This window comes from Malaclemys terrapin, chromosome 5 (assembly GCF_027887155.1).
Source record: "Malaclemys terrapin pileata isolate rMalTer1 chromosome 5, rMalTer1.hap1, whole genome shotgun sequence".
In the NCBI taxonomy this organism is placed as follows: Eukaryota; Metazoa; Chordata; order Testudines; family Emydidae; genus Malaclemys; species Malaclemys terrapin.
In genome coordinates this window covers 108,455,753-108,482,497 of record NC_071509.1, presented here as the reverse complement: position 1 = coordinate 108,482,497, position 26,745 = coordinate 108,455,753, and the positions used below count along the sequence as shown (strand labels likewise).

At 41.5% G+C, this 26,745-nt stretch overlaps 1 protein-coding gene across 2 annotated transcripts in view; it reads left to right on the top strand.

Moving 5' to 3' along the window:
* TSPAN5 (tetraspanin 5) overlaps positions 1-26,745 on the top strand; it is a 117,702-nt gene that overhangs the window by 29,881 nt on the left and 61,076 nt on the right. The window contains exons 2-3 of one of the 2 annotated variants that reach the window (XM_054029844.1): positions 7,851-8,005; positions 8,097-8,150. The exons of the other annotated variant lie outside the window; for it this stretch is intronic. Coding sequence (XP_053885819.1) covers positions 8,127-8,150 — 24 coding nt within the window. The 5' untranslated portion in view covers positions 7,851-8,005; positions 8,097-8,126. The remainder of the gene's footprint in view (positions 1-7,850; positions 8,006-8,096; positions 8,151-26,745) is intronic. 2 annotated transcript variants of the gene reach the window in all.

Below are 26,745 nucleotides of genomic sequence, written 5' to 3'. Positions count from 1 at the left end.
AATTGATGGTTTATAACTGCTAAATTGGGGCCTATGGATGTCAGTGGGACTGCTCACGTGCTGCTACACCTTGCAATGGGGGCTTAATATGTCCAATAGCACCTCAGATTGAGAGTGGGGTGTAATATCAGGTGAGAGAACAGGATGAAATTTTCAAAAGCACCTACATCTCCGAAACAGTAAGAGTTTGGCACCTAAATACCTGTAAAAATCAGGCTGTTGGTTCCTAAGTCTCATAGACTTTTAATGGGCATAGACCCTTAGGGCCCTAAATTCATTTTGAAAATTAAACTTAGACTGCTTGTTTATCCTGGGAAGAGTCATGAATGCAATAGTTTTGTAAACGTCAAATGTGACACTGATTGCTGCTGGCTTCAAAAGTTTAGAAGTCGGTAGCAAGGAGAATACATAATACTGGAAAAGTTCTTAGAGGGCCTGGATTCATATAATGTGTAGTCAACTTCTGTGGACAACTGAGTGGAAGGATCATTCATTTTAGATCTTTCCCAAAGTATGCTAGGGTGGCTTGATAGTTGATAATGACTTAGCATCTTGCCACTAAATGGGAGGTCAACATTCAAATGCCATTATGTTTTCTTCTCTTTAGGTAGGAATGTCCTATTGAGGGGGATGGGGATAGATGAAGAGAATGGGAGTTTTGGACTGCTACCTTGGCAGTCCTCATAAGCCAGTTGGGGGTTCTCAGGAGGGAGCGTGGTTCATGTTCCCAAACAAGGAAAGAGGAGATGGTCTGAGTGGAAAGATGATGGTCTGCCCTGTTGGTTAGGAACAATTCTTGGTGGGAAGGAGGGGGAGGAGGAATACTACTATACCTTTCCTATAGCTGTGAGCTCTGACTTCTGTTACCTGTCTTGAATCCCAGAAGAGCTGTGCTGTGGATGAGGCAGAGAGGTTGGAGAAACACTGGGCTGGGCACGGGGAAGTATTTAACTCGAGGAGGGGGTTATAGACTTATAGCTATTTAAAGATGGAGAAGACCTATTGTTCATCTAGCCCATCTGTGTGGGACTTGTGCAGATCCCAACTTCCATCAAAAGGGCTTTAATATTTTTAGTAACTCTCTTTCAAACAAACAAACAAAAATCAATTTTCTCCCCTTTTCCTTAAGGAGGTTAAGAGAACTAGTCTAGCTACACAAACTAGTTTTGTATAATAAATGAGACAGATATGTAATAATATTTTTAAATATTCATATGCGTTTAGCCCTGGATTTTTTAAAAAGAAAGTAGCCAGTTAAATAAATGCACACTGCCAATCTGATTTAACAAGAACAACATGCTATTACTGCCTTCATAATCAGATTTATTTTAATTTCTTGTGGAAAATGCTTCAGGAAGCAACTACATACAAATGTACTTTAACTGCGTCCTTGCTGTTTTTGAAACAGCAGTATTTCCATAGGTTGTTACCAGCTACATGGGAGACCATTGGGGGTGCATTTTGCCCCTTGTACCTGATACATTGGTCAGCTCTGAAGAATGCGCTCATGTTTTGCTGTGAAGTATGTAAACTTCAAGTGAATGCAATAGTATTGGGGGTTAACCTCAACTGAACTTCAGTTATAGTTTTCTTTGGTGGTGGCTGTAATAATAGTAGGCAAACATTCAGAAAAGTATACCTTTTTAATTTTAAGTTGACAGGGTTATTTTCAAAAGTCCCATAGAAAAGGTGCAGTTTTTTTTTTCTACCCCATATATGACACTTCCATTAGAATGTACACCGCCACCCCTATATAATGCGACCTGATATAACACGAATTCGGATATAACGCGGTAAAGCAGTGCTCTGGGGGGGCGGGGCTGCGCACTCCAGCGGATCAAAGCAAGTTCAATATAACACAGTTTCACCTATAGTAAGATTTTTTGGCTCCTGAGGACAGCGTTATATCTGGGTAGAGGTGTACTACAACCGGCAGACCTTTATTCTGACTTAAACTTCAGACTATTTTTGATACGAGTCTTAGAAATCTGCTATAAGAGTCTTTACTCTTTTTAAAAAAATATTTGCCCCGAGGAAAATCCATAATTAGGGTAAAAAATTAGAAAATTATTTTATTGCTTGAGAAGTTGGGGCAAATAGTAATGATATTGGGGAATTCTTGTTCTCTAGAAGGCAAGAGAATTCATCAAGTGTGTCTGAACAGCTTCAAGAACTGAACATTTTTATGTTTCTTACTGCAGCTAATTTCTAAGAGTCTGGAATCAAGAAAGATCTGCCTTAGCAGTGTTTCCAGTAGGCTTCTGTGTATTAACAATGCAAGCGATCCCCCATTTAGGTCAGAGCTCACAATAGTTTCTACTTTGTGAAAGCCTAAAAATAAAACCTAATTAATATTATCTTAGATGAAACCTTTCTTCTTCTTCATAGATTTACAAAGGAGCGTAATTGTGACTTTTTTTTTACATTTTCTTATCCCCCCACTTTAAACTGTAGCTTACACCGAAGAAAGACTTTACTGTAAGTAAACGGTTACACTAAAGATATTCTTGCTAATAATTTACTTTAATTTCTTTCTGGTTGGGGGTCTTGGGACTTTAATCATACAGACAGAGCTATCTAAGCATCAGCATTATCTGTGTGTGGAGTCAGGAGGATAGTGTTATGTAAGTAAATGCTTATGCAGAAAAGAACATCATGAAAAATGTATAGTGTTTTTTTGCTTCAGTAAGTTTGTAGTGCTGGTGAATGGAGCCAGATTGACAGTTCTGGAAGCTGAAGTCCTCTCTCTAGCCACAGAACACACACAGCATAGGCAGCTGGAGACCCGGCTTCCCCACAGTGCCCTTCAGGTGTGCCTTCGCCCTGTTCTGGAGGAAATGCCTTTAAGCAGTGGGAAGGTACTTCTGTCTTCATTTCCATTCAATCTTCGGCACCTCTTTCCTGGTAACAAATACCAGTCAGTACCACTTGTGGCAGTTCTCTGAAGTGGACTTTCTGCTAAGGTGTGGAGAGAGGCAGAGTAATCTGTTTGAATTAAAATTCCTCTGCATAGTCACTGTTGCAAGTAAGAGCAGAATTTGACCCTAAATCTTTTTCTTGGCCTGAAGTTGAGCAGAAGTTTAAGCTTTGAAATTCTTACCTGGACTTTGGTGTGTGAACCCGGAAAGAACTTCTCGTCTCCAGTGGGATTAAAAGAATGTTACCACTAACCAAGGAAGCCTTGGTGGCTGTGTAATTATTCGCAAAAAGAAGAACAGGAGTACTTGTGGCACCTTAGAGACTAACAAATTTATTAGAGCATAAGCTTTCGTGGACTACAGCCCACTTCTTCGGATGCATATAGAATGGAACATATAATGAGGAGATATATATACACACATACAGAGAGCATAAACAGGTGGGAGTTGTCTTACTAACTCTGAGAGGCCAATTAATTAAGAGAGAAAAAAAAAAAAAAAAAAACTTTTGAAGTGATAATCAAGCTAGCCGAGTACAGACAGTGTGATAAGAAGTGTGAGAGTACTTACAAGGGGAGATAGTCAACGTTTGTAATGGCTCAGCACTAAAACCTCTCCAGCGCATCATCAGAGATCTACAACCTATCCTGAAAGATGATCCTTTACTCTCACAGATCTTGGGAGACAGACCTGTCCTCGCTTACAGACAACCCCCCAACCTAAAGCAAATACTCACCAGCAACCACACATCACTGAACAAAACCACTAACCCAGGAACCTATCCTTGTAACAAACCCCGATGCCAACTCTGTCCACATATCTATTCAAGTGACATCATCATAGGACCTAATCACATCAGCCATACCATCAGGGGCTCGTTCACCTGCACATCTACCAATGTGATCTATGCCATCATGTGCCAGCAATGCCCCTCTGCCATGTACATTGGCCAAACCGGACAGTCTCTACGCAAAAGAATTAATGGACACAAATCTGACATCAGGAATCAAAATACTCAAAAACCAGTGGGAGAACACTTTAACCTGTCTGGTCATTCAGTGACAGACCTGCGGGTGGCTATATTACAACAGAAAAACTTCAAAAACAGACTCCAAAGAGAGACTGCAGAGCTAGAATTGATATGCAAACTAGACACAATCAACTCCGATTTGAATAAGGACTGGGAATGGCTGAGCCATTACAAACGTTGACTATCTCCCCTTGTAAGTACTCTCACACTTCTTATCACACTGTCTGTACTCGGCTAGCTTGATTATCACTTCAAAAATTTTTTTTTTTTTTTTCTCTTAATTAATTGGCCTCTCAGAGTTAGTAAGACAACTCCCACCTGTTTATGCTCTCTGTATGTGTGTATATATATCTCCTCATTATATGTTCCATTCTATATGCATCCGAAGAAGTGGGCTGTAGTCCACGAAAGCTTATGCTCTAATAAATTTGTTAGTCTCTAAGGTGCCACAAGTACTCCTGTTCTTCTTTTTGCGGATACAGACTAACACGGCTGTTACTCTGAAACTTGTGTAATTATTCTCTTCTTAGTTTGGTATTTACTGAAACTTCATGCTTGATTAAAAAGTTGTAACTGACAAGGCTGCACAGAAAGAGTCCACAAACTGTTTTGTGCCAAGTATGTGTTGGGCTCTGTAGTCAGGACTGTTTATTGCTAGAAAACAAGCAAAAACCAAAAAAGGTGTTGTATGCTGGGGTTCTGGGTGCAGTGGAGAGGATAAGATTCTGATAAATACAGATCACCTCAAGTGTAAAGTATCTTAAGACAGAAACTAGGGGGCCATATAGAAGCTATCTCTGAAATGTTGGTGAAATTGACAAAGCAACATAGAAACCCTCTTTGGAATTTTATAGTTCATACTTCTCTGGAAATGTAGGCAGCTGTGGAGTGTCTGGAAATATGCTAAGAACTAGTAAACCATACTTTAAGGTTGAAGGGTGAGTGGGGACTGATCAAGAACAGGATAAGAGCACCTTTTAGAAAGCAATGAGAAGTTGATATACCCAATATTTGTGAGCTGACATGAAATATTTGTTTTGAAATTACATGCAGATGTAATAAATGTCACCTTTTGGCTTTCATTGTGGGGGTCATACGTTTTGTGCAGATCTTTTGCTGGATGATTTCATTTCCTCATGTCCTTAGGGACAATCAGAAGTGCATATCTTAACAATGTGTCCTTCTGAACTTTTGGCATACTTTATGCTTGTATTATGTGGGAGTGGGGTGGAGGAAACAGACATATATATCTGTATCCTCTTGCTCTTGCTGTATTCATGTTTTAAACAGAATCCCAGAGTTCAGGAGAGCTTGTCTGTCTGTCTTCTAAGTTCAAAGACTTTCAAGTTCAAACCTTTCTTGCAGGCTAGAGAATCAGCAAGCGAAAACATTCAAACACAAGAAATGCTTGGTGAGCTGTAGTTGTAAACATCAGTGTGGCAGTGGGCAAAGTTTGTTTCTCTGTCTGGTGTAAAAACAGCACAATAAGTAGTCTGAGCTTCAGGGAATCTGCATTCCTACTCCCAAGCACGGTTGCAGTGTTTTGTCATTATTCTCTCTCTAATTTGTGTATACCAAAGTGAACACAGTACTTATATAGCAGTTCAGTGCCAGAGACAGAGCATTACTACATCGCATAACGAATCTGTAAAATTATACTAGTATATTTAGATTGATTGTTGACATTGTCAGCCTGATTTGAGTGTATCCTTTTTAAAACCTTGGGTTTCCCCCCTCCTTCTCTGTAGTGTTAAATACTCTCCTATGACTTCAAAACAGACTAATTGTGGGATTTTTTTCTTTGCATTCCTGACAGCAGTGAGACTGAATTTAGAACTCAGGGTGCCTTGATTTGGTAGCCGATATTGTATGCATCTTACATCAGTGATGCAGGTATTGCATTAAATTAGCATTCTGTGGCATAAATACTTATGCTTCTCTTCCTAGCCTATTGTTCTAACTTCAGACCAAGTATAAACATGAAGACCGAGGAGTTAACAATATTCTCTTGCATTGACACAGCTCGATTCTTCTCCCTTATACCCATATAAGTCCACTGAAGTCAGTGAAATTACTCCTCTTTTATACCAGTCTGTGAGAATTTGGGGACACATTTGTTTTTCGTTGTAGGCTGACCCGCTCACCCTTACTTGGCCCCTTTCCATTTTTCATGCAGGCTGGTAAGCAACTGCTTGTGTATTTGATGGCAATATTACATCCCGGTCGTCGGAGGGTACTGCTCAGAGGAGTAGTCTGGTCTCTTCCATTTCTACTGCAGTAGGGCTAAGTCCTTGGCCTCTTTGGTGCTTTTAGAAGTCAGTTGCTCCTATGACTCTGGATTCTACAGACTGAGTAGATGAGCACAGTGGGAACTGGAGCTGAATATTTGGTGGGGTATTTGACAAAAAGAATCAGGGCTTTTATTATTTGCTGTCCATTACCGTGTGTGTTGTAACCCTTTTCTCAAACACTACAGAGATGAAGGGTTATATAAATATCTAGCTAGAGAGAAGAAACATTAGTTATTAATGTGTCATTTTAGCATTAAAACAACCTTCCATTTCCACACTTGTAACCAGATCTTTTAACCTATTCTAAGACAGAAGTAAGTTGTGCAGCAGCACTGTTGAGGAAGATCATTATTTCTGCCATAACTGCCCCCAAAACCAATTGCATGCAGCAAATGCAAGCCACAAATCATAATGAATGATCCTGCACGCCAATGAGTGAAATATGACTGTGTGACTACTTTATTTGCATATTAAATGTGCTAGACATTTTTATGCTTTTTTTTCTTGTTTCCTAGGAAACCAATGCTGGGGTATAGTAGAGAACCGTAATTGCATGGAGGGTGCTGCATGTCTGAAGCTTTGTTCTTTTGTAGACAGGAGGCTATAAAAGGGGAAAGGGCTGGAATTTAAAAAATATCTTTAACAAAAAATAGGACAAGGGTGTACATATTTTGTGCTAATGAACTATAAGTTCCCAACATATTTGTACAAAAATGCTCCAAATTACAAACAGGCATATTTATAATGTAGTGAGTCATTGAGGTATGACTTGTACAAAGGGTCATTTCAAGGCACAACTAAAAGAAACTGAATGCAAATGAACATGAAGCTGACTAATCTGTTTTCATTGTCCTTGCTGAATGCATGCAACAACAGTGGTATTTGTTAGTGGGTGAATTAGACATAGTGAAATGGAGAATGTTGTGAGAAGACTGAGCATGTAAGAAGAGGGAAACTAGATGGAAACAGAAATTAAATTCATGGTAAATCTCGGGAGAGAGAAGTGGAGATTTCAAGAGAATTAAGTAAATCTAGAGAGAGGATAAGACAGTTGTGACCCTTCATATAGTGGTGGTGGGGGGAGGAGAAGAGCAGGGTAATTTGTAATTGTGCGGTGCAACTCATTTAAAAGCAACCACTTAGCTTTGCCTGTACTACAAAATTTTACCATTGGGGCCTGCGTGTAGTAATGTGTGAGGACATGATACAAGTGCTGCAGAGCCTGTCCCACAAGTCTTGGTGCAGTTTCCTGGAGCAAGTGTTTAATACCTATGGTATAGAGAACATATGACTGCACCTGTTCTTGTTCTTGGTTTGTTCCAATGGATGCTTTGACCTGCATGAAGAACCAGGCATACATTGTGAGATTCAGGAGCTTCTGCTCAGCCCTCTTGCTCGCACTGAAGATGCCATGGTGAAGAGTTACAAGCCACTGCCTGAATGATTCTGGGGCTGGAGGTTATTGTGAAGAGCACTGCTCCTGGGGGGAAGTGGTGCTCGAGGAGGTAAGGAGCTTTATTGATATGTCTTTTACTTGATATGTTGTTGTTCTTGGCTGTTTTGCTGGCCTAACTTTTTTTTCTTTTTCTTCCTTCTTCTCATCCCATGCAGAGTACTGAGAACAGAATGGTGTGGGCCCAAGTTTGGAGGGATAAGATCCAAGCCATGTAGCTCCTCAAAATCGTGCCAGTTCCTTCCCCCACCTCCTGCACTGATAGCCCTGTGGGAATTACAGACAGTCAGGAGCCCCAGTGGGTTATGAGCAGGTAAGTAGAATCAGGGGATATACCTGGGAATGGGTTAATCCCGTTAAGTTTCAATGTTGGTTGTTAATGATATTACTTTTTGTGTTCTCAGGAATCTGGGAGAGGCAATTGTCTCACTCTGATGCAGACTTCAGGTCACCATAAGGTATTTGTGTATAACGCCTGTGCATTATAACACCTGTACTGTCTTTTCTCTAAGGCTCGTATTTCTCAGGAGCTGAAGACCTATTGGTGCTCAAATGGGTTTATGAGAAACATGTATATTTAAAAACATATGTTTTTATTATGAAGCAAAATTTCTGAAAGTTTTATTTTCAATATACAATAACCATTCTAATGCTTTGAAATAAATTTTAATCTTTATGTAACATGACTCCATGTCTTGAATGTTGGGGTGGAGGGAAGCGCAGCACAGGGCAGAGCAGAGGTCAGCCAAGAACCACCTTGTATGCTCTTGTGCCTGTGTTGACCTAACAGCTGCATGGTTTTACAGATGACACAGCCATTAGCCTGTAGTGTCACTGAAGGCTGAGAAGGAGCATTGTAGGACTATGCTAAGAGGGCCATATGCTCTGTTGGAGCAGCTGCACCAGCACTTGCTGATTAGCACAGTGTGGTGTAAGGTGAAAAGGTGGTGAACAGCGTGGTATTTAGCTTTGCTCAGAGCAAGTGCAGTAACAACCGTCGTGTGAATGCCTGTGTACTAATGCAAGTGTGTGAGTGTAGTGCATGTGCTTGGACGTGTGTTGAGTTACAGACACGCCAAGAGCTTGCAGTGGTGCTTAAAATGCCTTACTGCTGTACAGCAGACAAGGCTTGAGAGCCTGTTATGCTAGAGGGATTTTTGCGCTACAGTTCTGTGACTATAATTGATGGGAATCATGGTGGGGAAAATTACCAGGATACAAAGCTTTAATTTTTTTGCCGTTAGCTACACAGCAAAGCCTCTTAAGCAAATATGAGGCTCACTTTTCTCCAGAGTTAAAGGTAATTAATTAATTTTAATTTTTCACTCTCCAGGGCTTTGTACTCTATAAAATGTTAGAAGTGAATTTTTTCTTTGTATTTGGTTTAGTTCTCAAGAATGCAAAAGCCTGAGCAGCTGCCATTCAAGTGTCATCATCATAGCTCTGCTTCCATCCCAATGCATCATTGCCCATGCTGTTCCTATCCTGTTTGACTTCTGAATAAAGACCAGCTGAAACTGTGTTGTGATTTTTTTTTCCCCCTGTTCTTTTCGTTAGAGCATGGACCAATGTCTGTTCCCTTATCCAGGCTTTGAACCCATGTTTATTAATAATTTATATTACGGTATTGTCCGGAGATCCCAAAGGAGATGGAGTGGGAGTGCATTGAGCTAGCTACTGTACAAATTCATAGTGAGAAACAGCCTAAATAGACAAAGGATGGAAGGAGAGGGAACAGACTCACAGAGAACTGAAGTGACTTATCTAAGATCACACACAGAGTGTCAGTGGCAAAGCCAGGAATAAAACTCCTATCTCTTGAATTCTAGTTCAGTGTACTTTGTTGCTAGACCACACAGCCTCTCCGTTAAAGAGACATTATCAATTTACTGCGCTGCTTTCTCCTCATGAGTATGGGTATGTGTGCTATTATTATTTTACATGTTTCTTGTGGAAAAATACCATAATATAAGGTCTTGCAATACATTTCCCTAAATCACTTGCGTATTTTGGGGTGTGTGTGTATATATTTTTAGTTTTAAAGTAAAGGTTATTAAGTGAGTCTAAAGTGATTAGTAATCCTCTCTACTTAATCTTTCATTTTATCTAACACTTGTCACAGGCCATGGATTGATGGCCTAGGATGCTGAATTCCTTTATTTATCCACAGAACAAATAGTGTGGGTAATTACAATGCAAACTTCTCTATGCTGCTTTGCCAAGTCAATGTATTAGATATTGCCCACTCTTTTATTTTTCCTATAGCAGTGTGTGTCTTATGAGGGAAAGTGGATTTTGAAATCATTTAACCCAAATTATAAATTCCAAGTGATGTCAGATCCCATAAAATAGGTGTGGAAATAAATGACCTGGTAGATGCAGTGTGAATTTTGTAGTTAGCCTGTGCTGAGGTGGCTTTATTTCTCAGCCATATGATCATGTGATCTTCTCAAACATTTGCTAATTGGCCAGTAGTTTTTGCCAGAGAGAGAGAAGCAATAGACTGGACTCTTCCATTGCTTCTGGATACTCAAGTAGCCATGGATGTTCCAAGAAAAAAAGGCTTCCATTTCCACTTATGCTTGCCTCGCAGACTATCCCATGTCCAGTCAATACTGTGTATTGAAATGAAACACTACACGTTTCTGATTGTTTATGCAGCAACCTTTCTGTAGTTAGAGCACATCACCCCAGTGCCTCCCTTCACTGGCTTCCATAGAATGCAGAAATCAAATTTAAGGAGTCTGGCCTCCTTTGAAAAGCCCTGCAAGGGACTGGTTCAAGTTGTGAAAGGGGCAGCCTCCCTCCATACAATCACAACCTCCCATGACAGCTGCATTCCACTGGAACAATGAAACTGTCAAGCTCAAGGGCAAGACTCTTGAGAGCAGGGGACAAAGCCCTCTCAGCAGCTAGCTCACACCGTACAACATGCTTCCAGAAGAGACCAGAATAACCACAAACTTCAGTGCCTTTGGCCCCGCTTTCGTACAGTGCCACTCCCCAAAATCCCACTGTCTGGGGTTAGAGAGAGGGAAACCAATAGATCTATGTATGTTTATGTTACTGCATGTGTCGGTGCTCGATTACCAGCATGATGGCCACTACATGAAAACCTAGGTAGGTAAAATAGTATAAAATGTCTGTTGCATCGCCTCAGCCAGTCGGATGGTGCTGGGCTGTCTAGTGGTGTAATAGATATTCTGCTTGTGAATGAATGAGCCATTCATGAAAAGCTGGAGATTAAGTCAGTGTGTATCCATCCCCCTCTAATGCTTCCCCCCTCCCCCCTGAAAGGGTGGTGGTGGGAGAGAGAATTTTCTTCTTTGAAATGAGAATATTGTATTCGGTTATTAACAGCCATGGACCTCTTCACACTGAAACTGTAGAAAAAGGGGAGCTGAGCATCTGGCAGGGAAGATCTAGGTTGCTCTTCCAACCTAGAGTAATTTTAACCAGCAGTAACTTACATTGTTACAAACAACTTGATTTAAAAAAAATAAAAAAAATAAAAAAGAGTTTGAAACATAGTTTCTACCCCTCCACCCCCAAACAAATCTACAAGGAGGTTATAATTTACCCAAATTCACATCACAATTCTACCCCTGACTTGCTACTAAACCCATCTCCTAACTGCAAGTGAGGTGCCCTATCCTCTGGCTTACTGCCTTCGTTTTACAATTGCTCCAGCCTGAGTGAATGAGAGGATAGGGTGCATCCAGTTTTTACCCATGAGCTAATTTTTTTTTTATGGTACATGCCATGTACAACATCCAGTTATTAACAGACAGTAGCCAGTGTAGAATCTCAGTAGTTTATAGTATATTTACATTACTTGTGTAAAGGAGCATTTGATTGCACATACGATAATACATAGACTCTAGGCTTACCGTACATGTTATGGAACGCTGAATTAATCACTAGGGGCAAAATTTGTATCACTATGGAAACATCCATTGAAATGTATTGGTGTTTTGTTTAAACAGATTATTACATAAATAGAACATCTGGTTATTTTCATGTGAACCAGTTTTTGTAGTAAAAGCCAAAAACCTTCAGAGGAGTTGCTGCCAAAATTTAGATGCTCCCTTTGTTAAGGAGGTACCCTAGGAGCTCCATACTTAAGGTTGTATTGAGATTTGTACTAAGGCAATATTAAAATTCTCCACATTTTACTCATTAATGATTTGAAAATAGTTTCCAAACTTAACACATTTAATGTCCCAACATATGTTTGGTCACATATTTAGTGACTTTGGCATAGGAAACCATATCAAAATGAGCCCCCTTTGAAATTTCTCTGGAGGTGGTTATGGGTTTATTTTTTGTTTGTTTGATTGTTTGGGCACTTCTAGCTAAAGAACTAGTCACTTCTTCCACACCTTAATTCCCACAACTTCTTCTAGATAAAGGCCACATCTTAAAGTTATAATCTAAACACATTTTTTTTCTTTGTTTTCTTCTAAACTGTTTTATCTCAGCAAGGAAAAGCCAACAGAATTGTCAAGTTCTGCTGGATACTTCCATGTGCTCATGTTGCTACTCTGCATTGTCTGTTGTTCTGGCAGGATGTGTTATCATTTTGAGTAGGTGGGTCCTTGTCTGTGGGGAGCTTGCTTCTGACGATGAGATTGGGGTGGGGTGTTGTTTGAAGCCCAGAAAAGGGGGTTCAAGGAAAGATTTCTTTCAGGATGTGGTCCCAATTGAGTATGGGTTTTAATTGCTTAATGATACCCCATATAGGTTTCAGTATGAGGGGGTAGGTGGATATTTGAGGCAGGCAGCGATATCCTCATGGTGAGGGTTGTCTATGTATAAGGAAGTGACGTCCATGGTGGCAAGGATGGTGTTCTTTGGGAGGTTGTTAATGTTGTGGAGTTTCTGAAGGCAGTTGATTATGTCCTGGAGGAGACTGGTCCTTTGTCTGGTGAGGGGTTTGAGGATACTTTCCGTGATTCCCAATATTTCTTTAGTAAGAGTGCCGTAGCCAGATGTGATGGGTCTTCCTGGGTTCCCTTGTTTGTGTCTCTTGCAAAGCATGTAAAAGGTCCTGGGGTAGGTTTGTGGGGGATGTGGTTGTAGAATTCCTGTTGGAGGAGTTTGGGGAAGGATTTGATGATATCCTTAAATTCTGAGTGATTTGTAGTATGGGGTTGTCTGTCTTTGTGGTGGGGACTGGAGTGTGCCTGCACAGTGTTTAGCACAATGAACTGTACATTGCACCGAAGTGCAATACCTTAACTGGATTCTTCATGTAGGAATAACACATGGGTGAGCTTTTCAGAAGTGCTCAGTGCTGAAATTTGTGGGACTAAGGTGAGAGAATCTTCCCTTTAATCAACTTAGATCAATTTATAGGAACATCCATACATTCAGAGGGCTTATGGCAAACTTCAGCCTGATGTGGAATGGCTGAGTGACTAAACGTTTTAGGGGGTGTGGTGGGTGTAGAAAGCTTTTTTAATGGAAAATCCTGATCAGCTGTAATGACTGTAATGGTGAAAGCCTGCCATTGTTATAAAGCAGCTGGCTAGCCATTGTAAACTTTTACTTCTTCCTGGCTAAGCTAATAATAATGCTAATTCAAAATGGCTAAATTTTTAAATTAAAAAGGGGTTCTCTTCTTAGACAAGGTGATAATTTGGTGAATGTTTGGCAGACTTATCTGGTTGACACTATTTGAATGAAAGCATTACATCTGTTTCCCTTTATGTGTATTTGTGTCTTAGCGGCTTAGTGTTAACTTGTCCTCACTCTTTCCCCCCATTTAAATGCTAGGTTACTTGCTGCAGGATTGTATAACCCCCCCCCCCCCTTTTAGTAAGTTGCTTGTACAGTCACTGTAATTATACCATGGGCTTCCTTTTGCTGTTGCATGTTTTGTTTCCGTAGCTCATCAGTTCTACGCACCATGTAAACATCTGTAGTTCAGCATAATTCTACAACCTGTTTTTGAGCTTCTCGCACACAATTGCTTTAGGACTTGCACTTTTTTATTGTTGTACACTAAAAATAACTAGGGAAGTTGAATGGCTGACCTTCAGAGCAGCATGTGCTTTTGCTTTTCTGAAATTCCCTAGGAAACTTTTTTTTTTTTTTTTTTTTAAAGAGCCACGTCATTTCTGATCATCAATAACAGTGGTAGCTGTGCAACGTAAAATAAGGGCAGTTGAACTTCATGCTTAAGGGGATGAACTGAAAGATGGTCAGGAAGAAGAAGTTTCCATAGAGCATTGTGCTTTGCCAGCTGTGTTAATGGGGAGCAGAATACTGTGTTTTTCCTCCTCTGAAGCATAGAGATAAATGACTAGGTGAACCGGTGTTTGAAAAAGCATGGGTTTCTAAAATTCAGTTTATTTTTAAATCTTGATTACAGTTGTTGAGAGTAATTTTGCCCTGCACGTACACACAAAAAGGTGAGATAATTTGAGTCCACCCCCTCTGTCCAAAAGTAAAATATAGTCCCCAGACACACACAGCCAGTATCAAACTGATACTGTATTAGAGCATAGTAAGTTTCCAGTAATTTCATATTTTGACTCTGTCACTTGAAGGTCTTAGGTGGGTTTCTGAGCAGCAGCACTGTTCTCAAACCATCTCCTGTTGTATAAACGTGCATGATGCATGCAACATATATCCTTTATGTGGGAAAACTGAGAGGAAGGTAGCTTAGAGCTACAGAGTATTTCTATGATCTGTTGCATAGAAAACTTGCTAACACTTAAGAGAATACCACATCTGATCCTATTCATCTAAAAGGCTTTGTTCTAACAGTGCTACAAGAATAAACTGGTACATAGTGGATTTTGTTTTGTAAGTATTCTTTTGGGGTTCATCCGTTTCAGCACTTGCTTGATCAACTCTAATCCATGTCTCCTGTCCCCTTTTTAATGGCTTATCTCCACCTGAGGGATTTTGGCATGTTCAAGAAGTGGGAGACGGAAGGGTGTGTTGTAAAGATTCTTCCAATGCTAATTCATCTGTGACCTGGTTGCCTCTCTGGGGATGGGGCAGGTGGCTAGTACTAAATGTACTAGTACTAGTACATACCTGCAGTATGATTGCTCATCTCCCACTCTCTAGCCCTCCTGCTGTCCTCTGTAATCTTTTCCGAAGCCATGTATGCCTTAGAAGGCCAAAACTAGAGCAAAGAGCACTACTTGGGAGGGTTGTGGGGAGGGTATCATTTTATTTTCATTCCCAGTGAGGTAGTTGGTCTGATGTTCATTTGAGGTGTGGTGTCTTTGTGGCTTTATGTATGCGAAAAAACAGGATTTCTGATATGTTTGATGTTGCCAGGTAATACCATATTTCAGTGCTAGCATGTCTCCTAAAGTTTTTTTTCAACTATGCATTAGGAAAGGGATAGATAATAAGAGAAAATATCATAATGCTGCTATATAAATCCATGGTACATTCACACCTTGAATACTGCGTGCAATTCTGGTCACTCCATCTCAAACAAGATATATTAGAAAGAATTGGAAAAAAGTACAGAGAAGGGCAACAAAAGTGATAAAGGGTATGGAACAGCTTCCATATGAGGTGAGATTAAAAAGACTGGGACTGAAAAGTGATGACTGGGCGGGGTGTGTGTGATAGAAGTCTATAAAATCATGAATGGTGTGGAGAAAGTGAATAGGGAAGTGATATTTACCACTATGCATAACACCGGAACTAGGGGTCACCTGATTAAATGTATAGGCAGCAGGTTTAAAACAAAAGGAATTACTTCTTCACACAATGCACAGTCTATTGCGGGGATCGGCAACCTTTGGCATGCGGCCCATCAGGGAAATCTGCTGGCGGACCAGGATGATTTGTTTACCTGCAGCTTCCGCAGGTTTGGCTGATCACAGCTCCCACTGGCCGCGGTTCACCATTCCAGGCCAATGGGGGCTGCGGGAAGTGGTAGCCAGCACATCCCTCGGCCCACGCTGCTTCCCGCAGAGGCCAGTGGGAGCTGCGATTGGCTGAACCTGCGGATGCTGCAGGTAAACAAACCGTCCCGGTCCGCCAGCTGATTTCCCTGATGGGCCGCGTTCCAAAGGTTGCCGATCCCTGGTCTATTGCATTGTGGAACTCATTGCCAGAGGATGTTGTGAAGGCCAAAAGTATAATTAGGCTAAAAAAAGTATTTAGATAAGTTCATGGAGGATAGGACCATAAATGACTATTAGCCAACACCATCAGGGACACAGCCCCATTCTCTACATGTTCTTCTCACTGTCAGAAGCTGGGACTGGGTGACGGGGTGGCTCACTTGATAATTGCCCTGTTCTGTTCATTCCCTCTCACACAACTGGCACCAGCCCCTGTCAGAAGTCAGGACACTGAGTGAGTTAAGGTGGATCCTTCGTCTGACCCAGTATGGCTGTTCTTATGTAATGTTAAAAGCTTCACATTTTTAAATGAAATCTATCAGTAAATTTGGGTATGAGTGCTTTTAAAAACCTATTGGGAGGGCTGAGAGCCAAAGTAGTCATTTTTTGGCTTGGGATGTTCCATTTCAAGGAGAAATACACTCCACCCTCAATTACACCACCTTAGAGAGACAAAGCAATTGGGAGTTCAACAAACAGATGCTGGTATAACTTGCACACTATTAAAATAGACAACAAAATAAAGTCAAGTGTCAAGAAAGAAATTCAGAATTTAGGTTAAAGCTTGCCCATCTTTCTTTGATACTACTATTCACTCTTGTCAGACTTGTTATTTTGACAATGCTGTTGGATACATAAGCTAACTTTACCCTGTTTGGACACACCTAGTGGAATGAAAACAATCCTTTTGAACAGTGCATTGCTTAATCTCATTACTACTTTGCCATGATTTAGAATATGCTTGCTTTAAGGATACCCCACTTCTAGCCTTCTGTTTGTTGAACAAATTGCATTGTTTATACCAGCATTTAGGGCAGGCGGTTTCAAAAGAACCTAATTTAGCATTGACTTTCAATGTGATTTGTGCTTCTGAATCTCTTCGGTGCTTTTGAAAATCCCATCCTAGAATGTCTGATTTTTTTTTTTTTAATATGCATATAGGAATCTTTTCTAAGGTGAATGAGGTTAAGTAAATTACACATGTTTGGTACGGTAGTAATTATTTTAATTACCTGCAGCATTACTTGGTTGAATGACTCATTAGGGCAGGATGTGGTGAAACTGTTTGATGTCATAAACAAATTATAGGTCAGCTTGTTTTGGAGTTTTAAAAATGGAGAAGGCATCTATCAATTTACTCTTAAGTAATATGCAGGATCAATATAAAGTGGGTTTAGGCGCACTAGTGGGTAAACAGTGAGCGCTACAAACCTAATTTTCTCTTTAGGTACTGTACTTATACCCCATCACCTCATTACATGAGCACGTGCCAAGCCTATTATCTTAATAAAGAGTGAATCTTCTAGGGCAGCACAGGGAGGATGAACTTTGAAATTTCTGAGAGAGTTGGGTTAATGCCTGCAGAAGGGAAGGGTAGAATGGCAGGTTAAGTGAATGGAAATCCTGCACTTGGAGAATATAGATTGAAATCTAAACTATGCTAGGTAAAGTGCAAACTTGAAGTCAAAAGATGACCTGAAGAACAAATAAAGGTAAATATTTTTAGAAAGTTAAAAACTAGAAGACTGCATATGTGACAGTTGATCCCCATGTGCCACTAAAGAGATGGGAGAATTAAGGAGGATGAGGATAAGAGAAGAAGTTTTTAAATGAATTTTTTTCCACACATTTTTATTCCAAAGGCATTTTTAAATGGGAAATCAGATTGTCTTTGGCAGAGATTGAAGTCTTCAAGGATCAAGTTGGGGCACAAATTGAAAAACTCAAGCTCAGTAAATCACCAACACTGGATGCTTAACTGAAGGAAATAAAATATAGAAACAGTGTAAATTCTGATGAGAAATGCATTGGGCCCTTAGGAACAGCTACTGCTCTCAAGGAGTGGAAAGCCACCACTGTGGTTCCTCTCTTTAAAATAGGAGCCAAGGGACATGCTGAGGCTCACCACAATGTAGTCTCACTTTGGCCCTGGGCTCCAGTCAAAGGGTGGTATTTTAAACTTTGGTATCACTTATGTGCCAGCAATCCGCCATGTAAAGAAGGTACAGTTAGCATTTTATTAGTGTCGCTGCACCCACAAATCAAATACCTCAGAAATCCAAGCCCCTAAAATTGTGGGTGTGAAAATGAAGGCCCAGTTTAAAAAGGGGAAAAAAAAATAACTTAATTGATCAAACCACCATAGCTTCTGCTATGATATGTCAAGGGTGAGGAAGCTAATAAAATAATATCTAAAGGTGACCTGATGAACATAGTTTATTTGGATTTTCAGAAAGCTTTTGACGAAGTCCTTCTGCAAATTCTTGTTAAAGAAAATAATTAATCATGGTCTGAGGAACAAAAGCTTTTTTAAAAATCTCATTCTGTAAATCGATACAGAAGCCTAGTAAATGGCTCCTCCAAGGAAGAGGGAGAGGTGAATACTTTGATGCCACATGGCTTTGTTTTGACCTCAGTGTTTAGTATATTTACTAATTTAGAGGAAGGGATAGCAAGCTGGTGGGTTTGATTAGGGATAGCTCAGTGGTTTGCTGCTAAACCGAGGGTTGTGAGTTCAATCCTTGAGGGGGCCACTTAGGAATCTGGGGCAAAATCAGTACTTGGTCCTGCTAGTGAAGGCAGGGGCTGGACTCAATGACCTTTCAGGGTCCCTTCCAGTTCTAGGAGATAGTGTTTTTTTTTTTTTTTTTTTTTTTTTTATGGAGATATACCTAAGAAGAATTATGAAAACTCTCAGATTTAAATCCCTCAGCAGGATTGGGCAGTATAATTTCAGATGAAATTTAAATGAGAATAAGATAATACAGGGAAACCCCAGTATAACACGCCCCGCGATAACGCGAATTCGGATGTAACGCGGTCATAAGGTGGCTCCGGCTGCCCCAAGCCAAAAAAAAAAAGGCGGGGGGGGGGGAGCGGAGCAATGACGAAGCGCAAAAAAGGAAAAAAAAAAAGAAAGAAAAAACGCCAGAGTGCCGCCGAAGCGCCCAAAAAAAAAAAAAAAAGGCGACCGGAGCGCCGCGGAACCGCAGAAAAGAAAAGAAAAAAAAAAAAAAAAAAAAAAAAGCCAGAGCGCTGCCGAAGCGCCCGGGACAGTGGGCAACTGGGAGCCCCCCGCGTCTCCCTGACGGTGTCCCCAGCAGAAGGTGGGGAGGGGGCAGGGGAAGCCCCCAGCGCTCCAACCCATCCCCGGCAGAAGCGCAGGGGGTAGCAGGGGAAGTCTGAGCACTGGGACCCCCCCCCACTGCGGCCCCGGGAGGCAGCCTCACAGCTTGGAGGGTTGGGGGGGCACTCTCCCCCCACTGCGGCCTCAGGCTGTGATGGGGGGACAGGACGTCTCCGGTCTTGGGGCCGCAGTGGGGGGTGGGGAGGACATAAAGTAGCAAACGGGTTGAGGAGCTGCAGGGGGGAGGTGTGGAATGGGGGGACCCTGAGTGGCACCCCAGGGAAGGAGCAGAAAGGGGTGGAACTGTGGGTGGGGGCCGCAGGCAGACGGGGCAGAATGGAGGGTGAGCTAGCAGGTGTAAGGGGCAGGGGGCGGCACTTGCTTTGTCCCAGGGCCCCAGGAAACCTTAATCTGCCTGTGGCCCTGAAGTGTTGCACCAAATCACCCCAAACGTTGAGAGGCTCAGGGCCAGATCGCCAGCTTGACAGCCCCTATTAGCCTCGCTGTCCAAGTAACACCTGAGGGCTCTACAAATCTAACCATGCTGCCCTTGCTGAGATGCAGAACACCCCTACTAGCATCAGTGACTCAGGCACAAACTCACCCCCCCCCCCCCCACAGCGCAAAAAAGAAAAAAAAAGAAAAAAGCGGCCAGAGCACCGCCGAAGCACCAAAATAAAATAAAATAAAATAAAAACGGCCGTAGCACCGCGGAGGTGCAAAAAAGAAAAAAAGAAAAGAAAAGGGGCTGCAGCGCTGCCGAAGGAAAAAAATCCAAAAAATGGAATGTGCCTTCCCCACTGCCTCTTCCCCCCCCCCTCGCCCCCCCACCTAGGGTGACCAGATGTCCCTATTTTATAAGGACAGTCCCGATATTTGGGGCTTTTTCTTCTATAGGCGCCTATTACCCCCCCTCCTCATCCCGATTTTTCACATTTGCTATCTGGTCATCCTACCCCCACCCCCGCTTCTCCTTTTGGCGAGAAGAGCCAGTCTCCTCCCCAGCTGCTCCTTGCTCTTCCTCTGTCCCTATCACGTCTCCCCTGCTCTCCCCAAGTGTTTCCCTCTCTCCCTGCATGGCTGAGAGCCCCGCTGCTAGAGCTGTACCCTTTCAGTTACTGTTATGGGCAGTTCGCAAAGGCAAGTCCTTTTCTGCCCAAGAGAAACTGACTGGCTTGAAATGGTAAACCTTGCTATACCGCGACCCCACATTTAGCGCGATTGAATTTTTTGGAGCCCAATCATCGCATTATAGGGGGGTTTCACTGTACTAGGGTGCCCAGATAGAAAGTGTGAAAAATCAGGACAGGGTGGGGGGAAATAGGTGGCTATATAAGAAAAAGCCCCAAATATCAAGGCTGTCCCTATAAAATCGGGACATCTGGTCACCCTAGATAATACACAGGTTAAAACCTACTAAGATACTTTGATTGACTCTGAACTTGTAAGATGTCTTTGCACTGTGCAGCAGCAGCTCAGCATTGCGTGCGTTACAAATGAAATAGCAAATACCTAAAATGCTTTGTTTTTCTATAGCATTCATGACTAGTACATCCACTGTCATGTTGAATGCAGAGTCCCTTTTTGGTTGCTTCACCTTTACCAGAGATTGAAGCAGTCTAGAGGTTGGCAATGAAGCAAGTTAAAGGCAGGGAGAGGATTTGAAACTAACCACTTCCCCTGCCCCCAACAAAACAAAACAAAAAACAACCAAAACTAAAAACCTACCCTAGGTTTACCGTACCTGGGAAAAGAGGAAGAATTAGAGATGGAAGTGCAGTGTCGGGTACTAGGAAGGGTTCACAGGAAACTGATCAGTCACTCCTTTTCACACTGCCCTATAGTATGAGAACAAAGGGTCTCTTGTGGCCAAATCTCTCTACTCAGAGCACAGCCTGAATTAATTGGGTTGATGTCTAGAGAATTCCCTGAGGAAGGCCTCTACACTGCTCAAGGCACAGAGCTGTAGGAGAGCCACTCTGCTGTTGCTTCTGCCACCTCAGAGCTGCAGCCACCCCGGAGGTTCCGGTGCTCCTCTTCCCCACTTCTTGAGCAATGGATCCAAGTAATTCTGTGGACCTGTCAACTCCTGTTCCTCCCCCAGTTTGCCCATCCACAACTCACATCCCCCCACCCTCTATCCACACGTGGCTGGAACCTTGTGTGTTTTGATCATTATTAACATTTGCAGTTTCATTAAGCATAATCAAATCACCAGGGCTTACGCTGATCACCTGCAGGGTCAGAAAGGATATTTCCCCTCAACCTTCTCCCCACTCCCTTATGTAAAATATTTCATAAAAAAGGGAAGGGAGTGGTGGTAGTTTGCTTTATTCTGAAGCATTAGGTATTAGTACTGAAGGCAGTTTTTGGGTTGGGACTGAAATGGGTTGATACAGTGTAGCACATCCTATATTAAATAGGGATAGCTATATCTGTTCTTCATTATAATATTAAGGCCTACAAGTGTTTCCACTATAACCCTCTAATGCCCAGGGTTTATAAATTGCTTCTAATGTGTGTTAGGGGTTGAAATATAGCATCCAACATTTTTGCGCAGAAGCATTTTTTCCAAAACAATTAATTCTATTTAGTTTATAGGATTTTATTTTTTAAAAAGTTCAAGATGATATTTTGCATTCATAATTCAAAAATGGTTTAATTTAAAATGAAACTAATAGATTGAGTTTATTTACTTCAAAATGTGGTTACTGCACACAAAAAATAACTACTGTACCTAGAAATTCTGCTTTCTAAAGACACTTGGTAAAAATTACTTTTTAAAAAACTACTTTTAAAGTGTCTTGGCAGTTATGTTCTATCACATCAACTCTCATGCCCTTAAAGTTGCTTTTCTTCCAAAAATAGGTTTATGTTTTAAAAATATAAATTCACTTACAAATGATGAAAGTTTGGTGTAACCTGACAAGACAGAAAATGCAGTGTTTGGGCTGAAATTCCATTCTTATCAGATGGATTATGCTGGGGTGGATTATTGTTAATTTTCTAATTTTTGGTGGGCTTAGCAAGTCCTTTGATGTGAGTTTTGTGTTCAGTGCAGGTTTATATTAATGATGTATTTAAACTATTAACTTTTCTTAATAAAGCTCCTTGCTGTGTGATGATGAAAAAACAAGGCAAATTGTAGCCTCAGACTTGAGTAGAATAAAACAAACTTTGGAATTTCTGCTCTCTATTCCTGCATGAATCTGTGCCTCCTGCTTAGCACCGCTACCCCCTTGTTTTTCTCCAATCAGTTCTGTTCCACTTTTCCCTCTCCCATTATCCAGCTCTGTTCCCTTTCTCCTCCAGGACCTGTCTCCCAATCACCAGCTATGTATTGAGCTCTTTAACATCATTATTTTGTAGTTAGAACTCCAGTAGTGATCTGGATATTCTTATTGTAACATTACCTCTAAACTCTGCAATAGGCACGTTTCACAAAAACTGCTTCATGATACAGTTACAATGTACTCCTACTTCCAAATTACATTTCTTGAGTTCAAGATATCAGAGTTCAATATATGGGTAGATGCAATGTAACCTTATACTTCCTTGGCTCTGTCATCTTTCTGCTAAGGCAGTGAATAGATCAGACTGCCTTTCTGCCTGACAATCCCTTAACCCACCAACCACTCCAAGGGTGTTAACTATAAATAGAAATTCAAATTGAAGTACGACTGACACTTCAGATCATAACTGTTCATTAGAGGAAAGCTGCAGTGAAGTGTTGGGCATAGAATGTTGGGACCAGATTATCAAAAGAAGTCTGCACCCGCGAGCTTCTATTTAGGCACTTAGATGAGTGGCCAGATTTTCAAAGGAAACTGCTGAGTGTTGAGCGCTTTTGAGAATCTGGTCACAATGTCGATGCTGAGCATTCTTCAAGTCTGACACTTAATTTTTCTATTCATGTCACTGGGAAAATTTAATTTAGATGTAACATGTAAGCTGGATAAGTGTATGTGAATCTACTGCAGCAGTTAATGAAAACAGGATATGTTTTGTTTTTTGAGGATTTACAGACATATGGAGACCCATAGGCTAATTATGCAACAGCCAAGATTGTCTGAACAAATATTTTTGATAGCTGTATGATTGTGTCATAAGTAGCCAGTCACTTGCTAGCATGTTCACACTCTCCACTTCCCCTCTCTCCATGGAGGAAAGCAGATGTTCCTTCTCTTCTGCTTTCTATATAGGACCTTTTCACAAGGGATTCGTTTCCTCTGGGAAATGAGTTTCCCTGTATTATTTTCCAGGAATTTGCACTTGGAATGGAGTGCAGCAATTGGGTTCTACTCCCCTGACAGCAGAGGCTTTCATCCAATATTTACCCCAGCACCTCACCCACTCCTTCAGCTAAGGGCTTTGCCGCCCAATGGAGTTGGGATGTTCCAGCAGATTCTACAAGGCAGTTCTTGGCACCTGACCATTGGCCAGTCAGCCTGTGATACAGCAGAAGAGCAGTTTTTGAACCAGCACTGACAGTCTACTCCTCAATCTGAACCAGCATCAAGATGCAATGCCTGCCAGTGAATAAAGTTTACCAAAGGCTTCAGTGAAGGACTTAGCACCAGTATCCATTCTCTCCTCTAGGCTATACCTACCGCTCCCAATATCCAGGAACAGTCACCCTTGCACTTCATGTACTTTCTGTGCTGGACTGATAACTCATTAACTGCCTCTAATCTGATTGGTAAAGGAAAGGGAAGTATTTGCCTGTGTAGGAGTGAAGACTTGATAGTTCCCTTAAAGCCACAGGTCCCTCCCAGACTTACATGTTCCAATAAAGATGGCAGAGCTAGTGAGAAACCTTTTCTAGGCATTTTATTTCTACCATGTTCACTTCCAACCTACCTCAGCATTTCTGAATAGGATTGTTTGCGGGGCAGATAGTATGTGGGACACTACTAGTACTCACTGTATCCAAGTTCACAAGAATCAAGAAGATCCTGAGCCATTGAGGTGCCCTGAGAATTCCTGTAATGAAATGTTTTTGTAACATTAACCAAAAGTAGATAATACCCAGGGATAGTTTGTGTTAGTTTAGTGGACAAAGGCCATGCAACAGATTCCTGAAATGATGCTGGCTCCCTGCTCTCCTTCAGGGAGGTGTTGACAGTCTCCACACTACCTGTGAACCTACAATAACCTAGAAAGACTTGGATCCAAAGAACTAATTACAAGACACTTGACTCTCAACTTCTATAGTACCTCAGTAATCTCCTCTGGTGTAAACTTAACCACAGAAAATGTAGCATTTGTCCCCTCAAGATACCATTCTGTATCCACGGAACCAGATGGTTCAGCCTGGTTTCAAGCGATTTTATCCAGAAAAATTCCTCATAGCACGAGAAACTCAGTGCTATAAACGAATAGGGGCAGCTCGTCTTGATCAAGCTATCAACCACTAGGAACAAGGCTATTCTGAGAGCCTTCATGGATGATGTGGTGAAGAGAGAGTAACCTTTCTTCATCTCCTGCACAGCCACAGCATTTAAAAAAAAAAAGTCTTTGTAGCGGTAAATTGGACATTGAAAAAGAATTCTACCTACCAGTGTTGTATCCATCATCATATGTCTTCTGGAATCCTTACAACTACCAGGGAGAGGACAGATGGGGGCGGGGGTGTGTATATAGTCTGTGAAACACCTTTAGGCTTTTTTGGGAATGTAACCCCCACAGCTTCAAGTTGGGGAGGGAACAATTGGGGGGTGGGGTGGGTGGAGGCATCACCTAAATTGATAGGCAGGCCACTTTTGTTAAGGTAACCTAATGGCTTTTCCCTTCAGGGGGGAGGTAACATAAGGCCTGTGCCTCTAGCCTGAGCCCCTTGGCATGCCCAAGTAGCAGCTCCCACTCTTAAAATTAGGGTATATGGTGCTGTGGGTATTACAGTTTGGCACCTTTTCTTGGAATGGAAAGGAATTTTTCCCTCATCGCGAGACAGGGTAGGTTTTTTCCCTCGCCTTCCCCAGAGCAGCTCAGGGACTTAGTTGGGTATGTCAGAAGGCACCATTACAGATGTCTCAGTTTAGCAGGTAGTAGGTGCCCAGTGCAGGTACTTGTTCCATAGGGGGTCTAGTTTCCTGATAAACTGGGATTGGAAGTGGATTTAGGGGAAAGCATCCCCTAAAGAAGCTGGGGAATGGGGTTGGGGCTCCTATTGTCTCCTAATGACCGTGAGGAGAAAACTCCCCCTTTCCTCAGTCCCTCAATCCTCATAGGAGGAGCGTGTGGTGGGATCTCAGCAAAGGACTGGGGAACAGCTGTGAAGGGGTGGGAGACTGGTGGCAGCCCACCACCCGGTAGAACTGATGAAGGAAGGAATCTGACCCGCAGTGCATAAGTTCTTGCCAATTAGTTCCCAGATGAGTCAGTAAAGTTGTGCCTTAATTAAACCACATCCCTCGCATCTTGTCTGTCTGTCTTGTGTGTTCTGGGACAAGAAAGGCTCTTTATAAATGAAAATATTTATATGCAGATTGCCAATTTATCATAAGGGTCTGAGGATCTTTCCAGTTCATATGTTAATTTTTATTGCTTTAGAGCTTATCTATTATTTTTACACTATCTTTCTTTGCATTAAATAGCCCACTCATTTCTCACAGTCTCTCTGAATGTATCCAGCATGGTTTTCAACTGTAGTACAGAACTGAGTCAGTGTTGTCAGCAACCTCATATAAAATGATAGCAGAGTGTTGCCTTCTGCACTTTTCCATGTAAGACAACACAGCTGCTTTTGATACAATTGACCACTTGATTATCCTTGAAACATTTGTTGGCTTGAACAGAATTCTGTCTTGGTTCAGAGCTCATGGCCATCCAGCCACAGTTTGTGTCAGATGGTGACTTCAGCTCCTCCGTGAATCTGCTTTTCTGAATGTTTTATGTGACTCTTGGTCCTATGTTTTTTTAAACTTCTACATGCTTTTTAGTAGAGGCAATGTGATTGACCAGGTTTGTTTTTTTTTTAACTTTAATATATACAGTGTTATTGATGAATGAAGACCCTATGGTCCCTCACTCATATCAAAACTTCAAAGTCTTAAAAACCAAAACAGCTACTGTTGTGGGATTTATATAAGGATTTCTCTCATTCATCCAACATACTTTCTCTTTGTGGTCCTTTTACTTCTAGAATCCTTCGCCCACGTTTTTATCTGGTCAAACATTTGAATTGAGTATCTCAGTGATGTTCCCAGTTGGGCAAAGCAAAATCTTCACACAACAGAGTGGATTGCATTTCCTTTTCTGATGCAAAGCTGCTCCTCTTATTCCTCTCAACCCCCACTTTTTAAATCAATCTTCTACTTCGTTTCATCCTGTTAAGATTATTGTAATACCCTGAGTCCTGGCCTCCCTGTGTACAGGTCAACAGGCTTCAGCTGTTGCTACTGGAGTCCTGGCAGGTGCCTGATGGACTGAGCACATAAATTCTGGTTTCTATCAATAATATTGATAGTAAAGTCCTTTATTACCTTTAAAGGCGCATATTGTTGTAAAAAGCCCTGTGGAATTTAGGTTCAAACTATGCTCCAAATCCTTTCCACCTACTCCTTCCTCCCTGGAACCAGTTTAAATTATCCATGCTAGTCAGTTCATCACTTGTTAAAGTATATAATATGCACACAGAGAGATTACTATTTTAAAATATAGCTATATAATTTTCATGCATACATCCTATATATTTGTGTGTGTATACTTACAATATTTATATGCAAATATAAATACTGTATTTGTTTTTGAATCAATGTACACAGGAATAAATGTTCCCTGCTTCAAAGAGCTTTTACATTTTAATGTCTAAATACTGGGCAG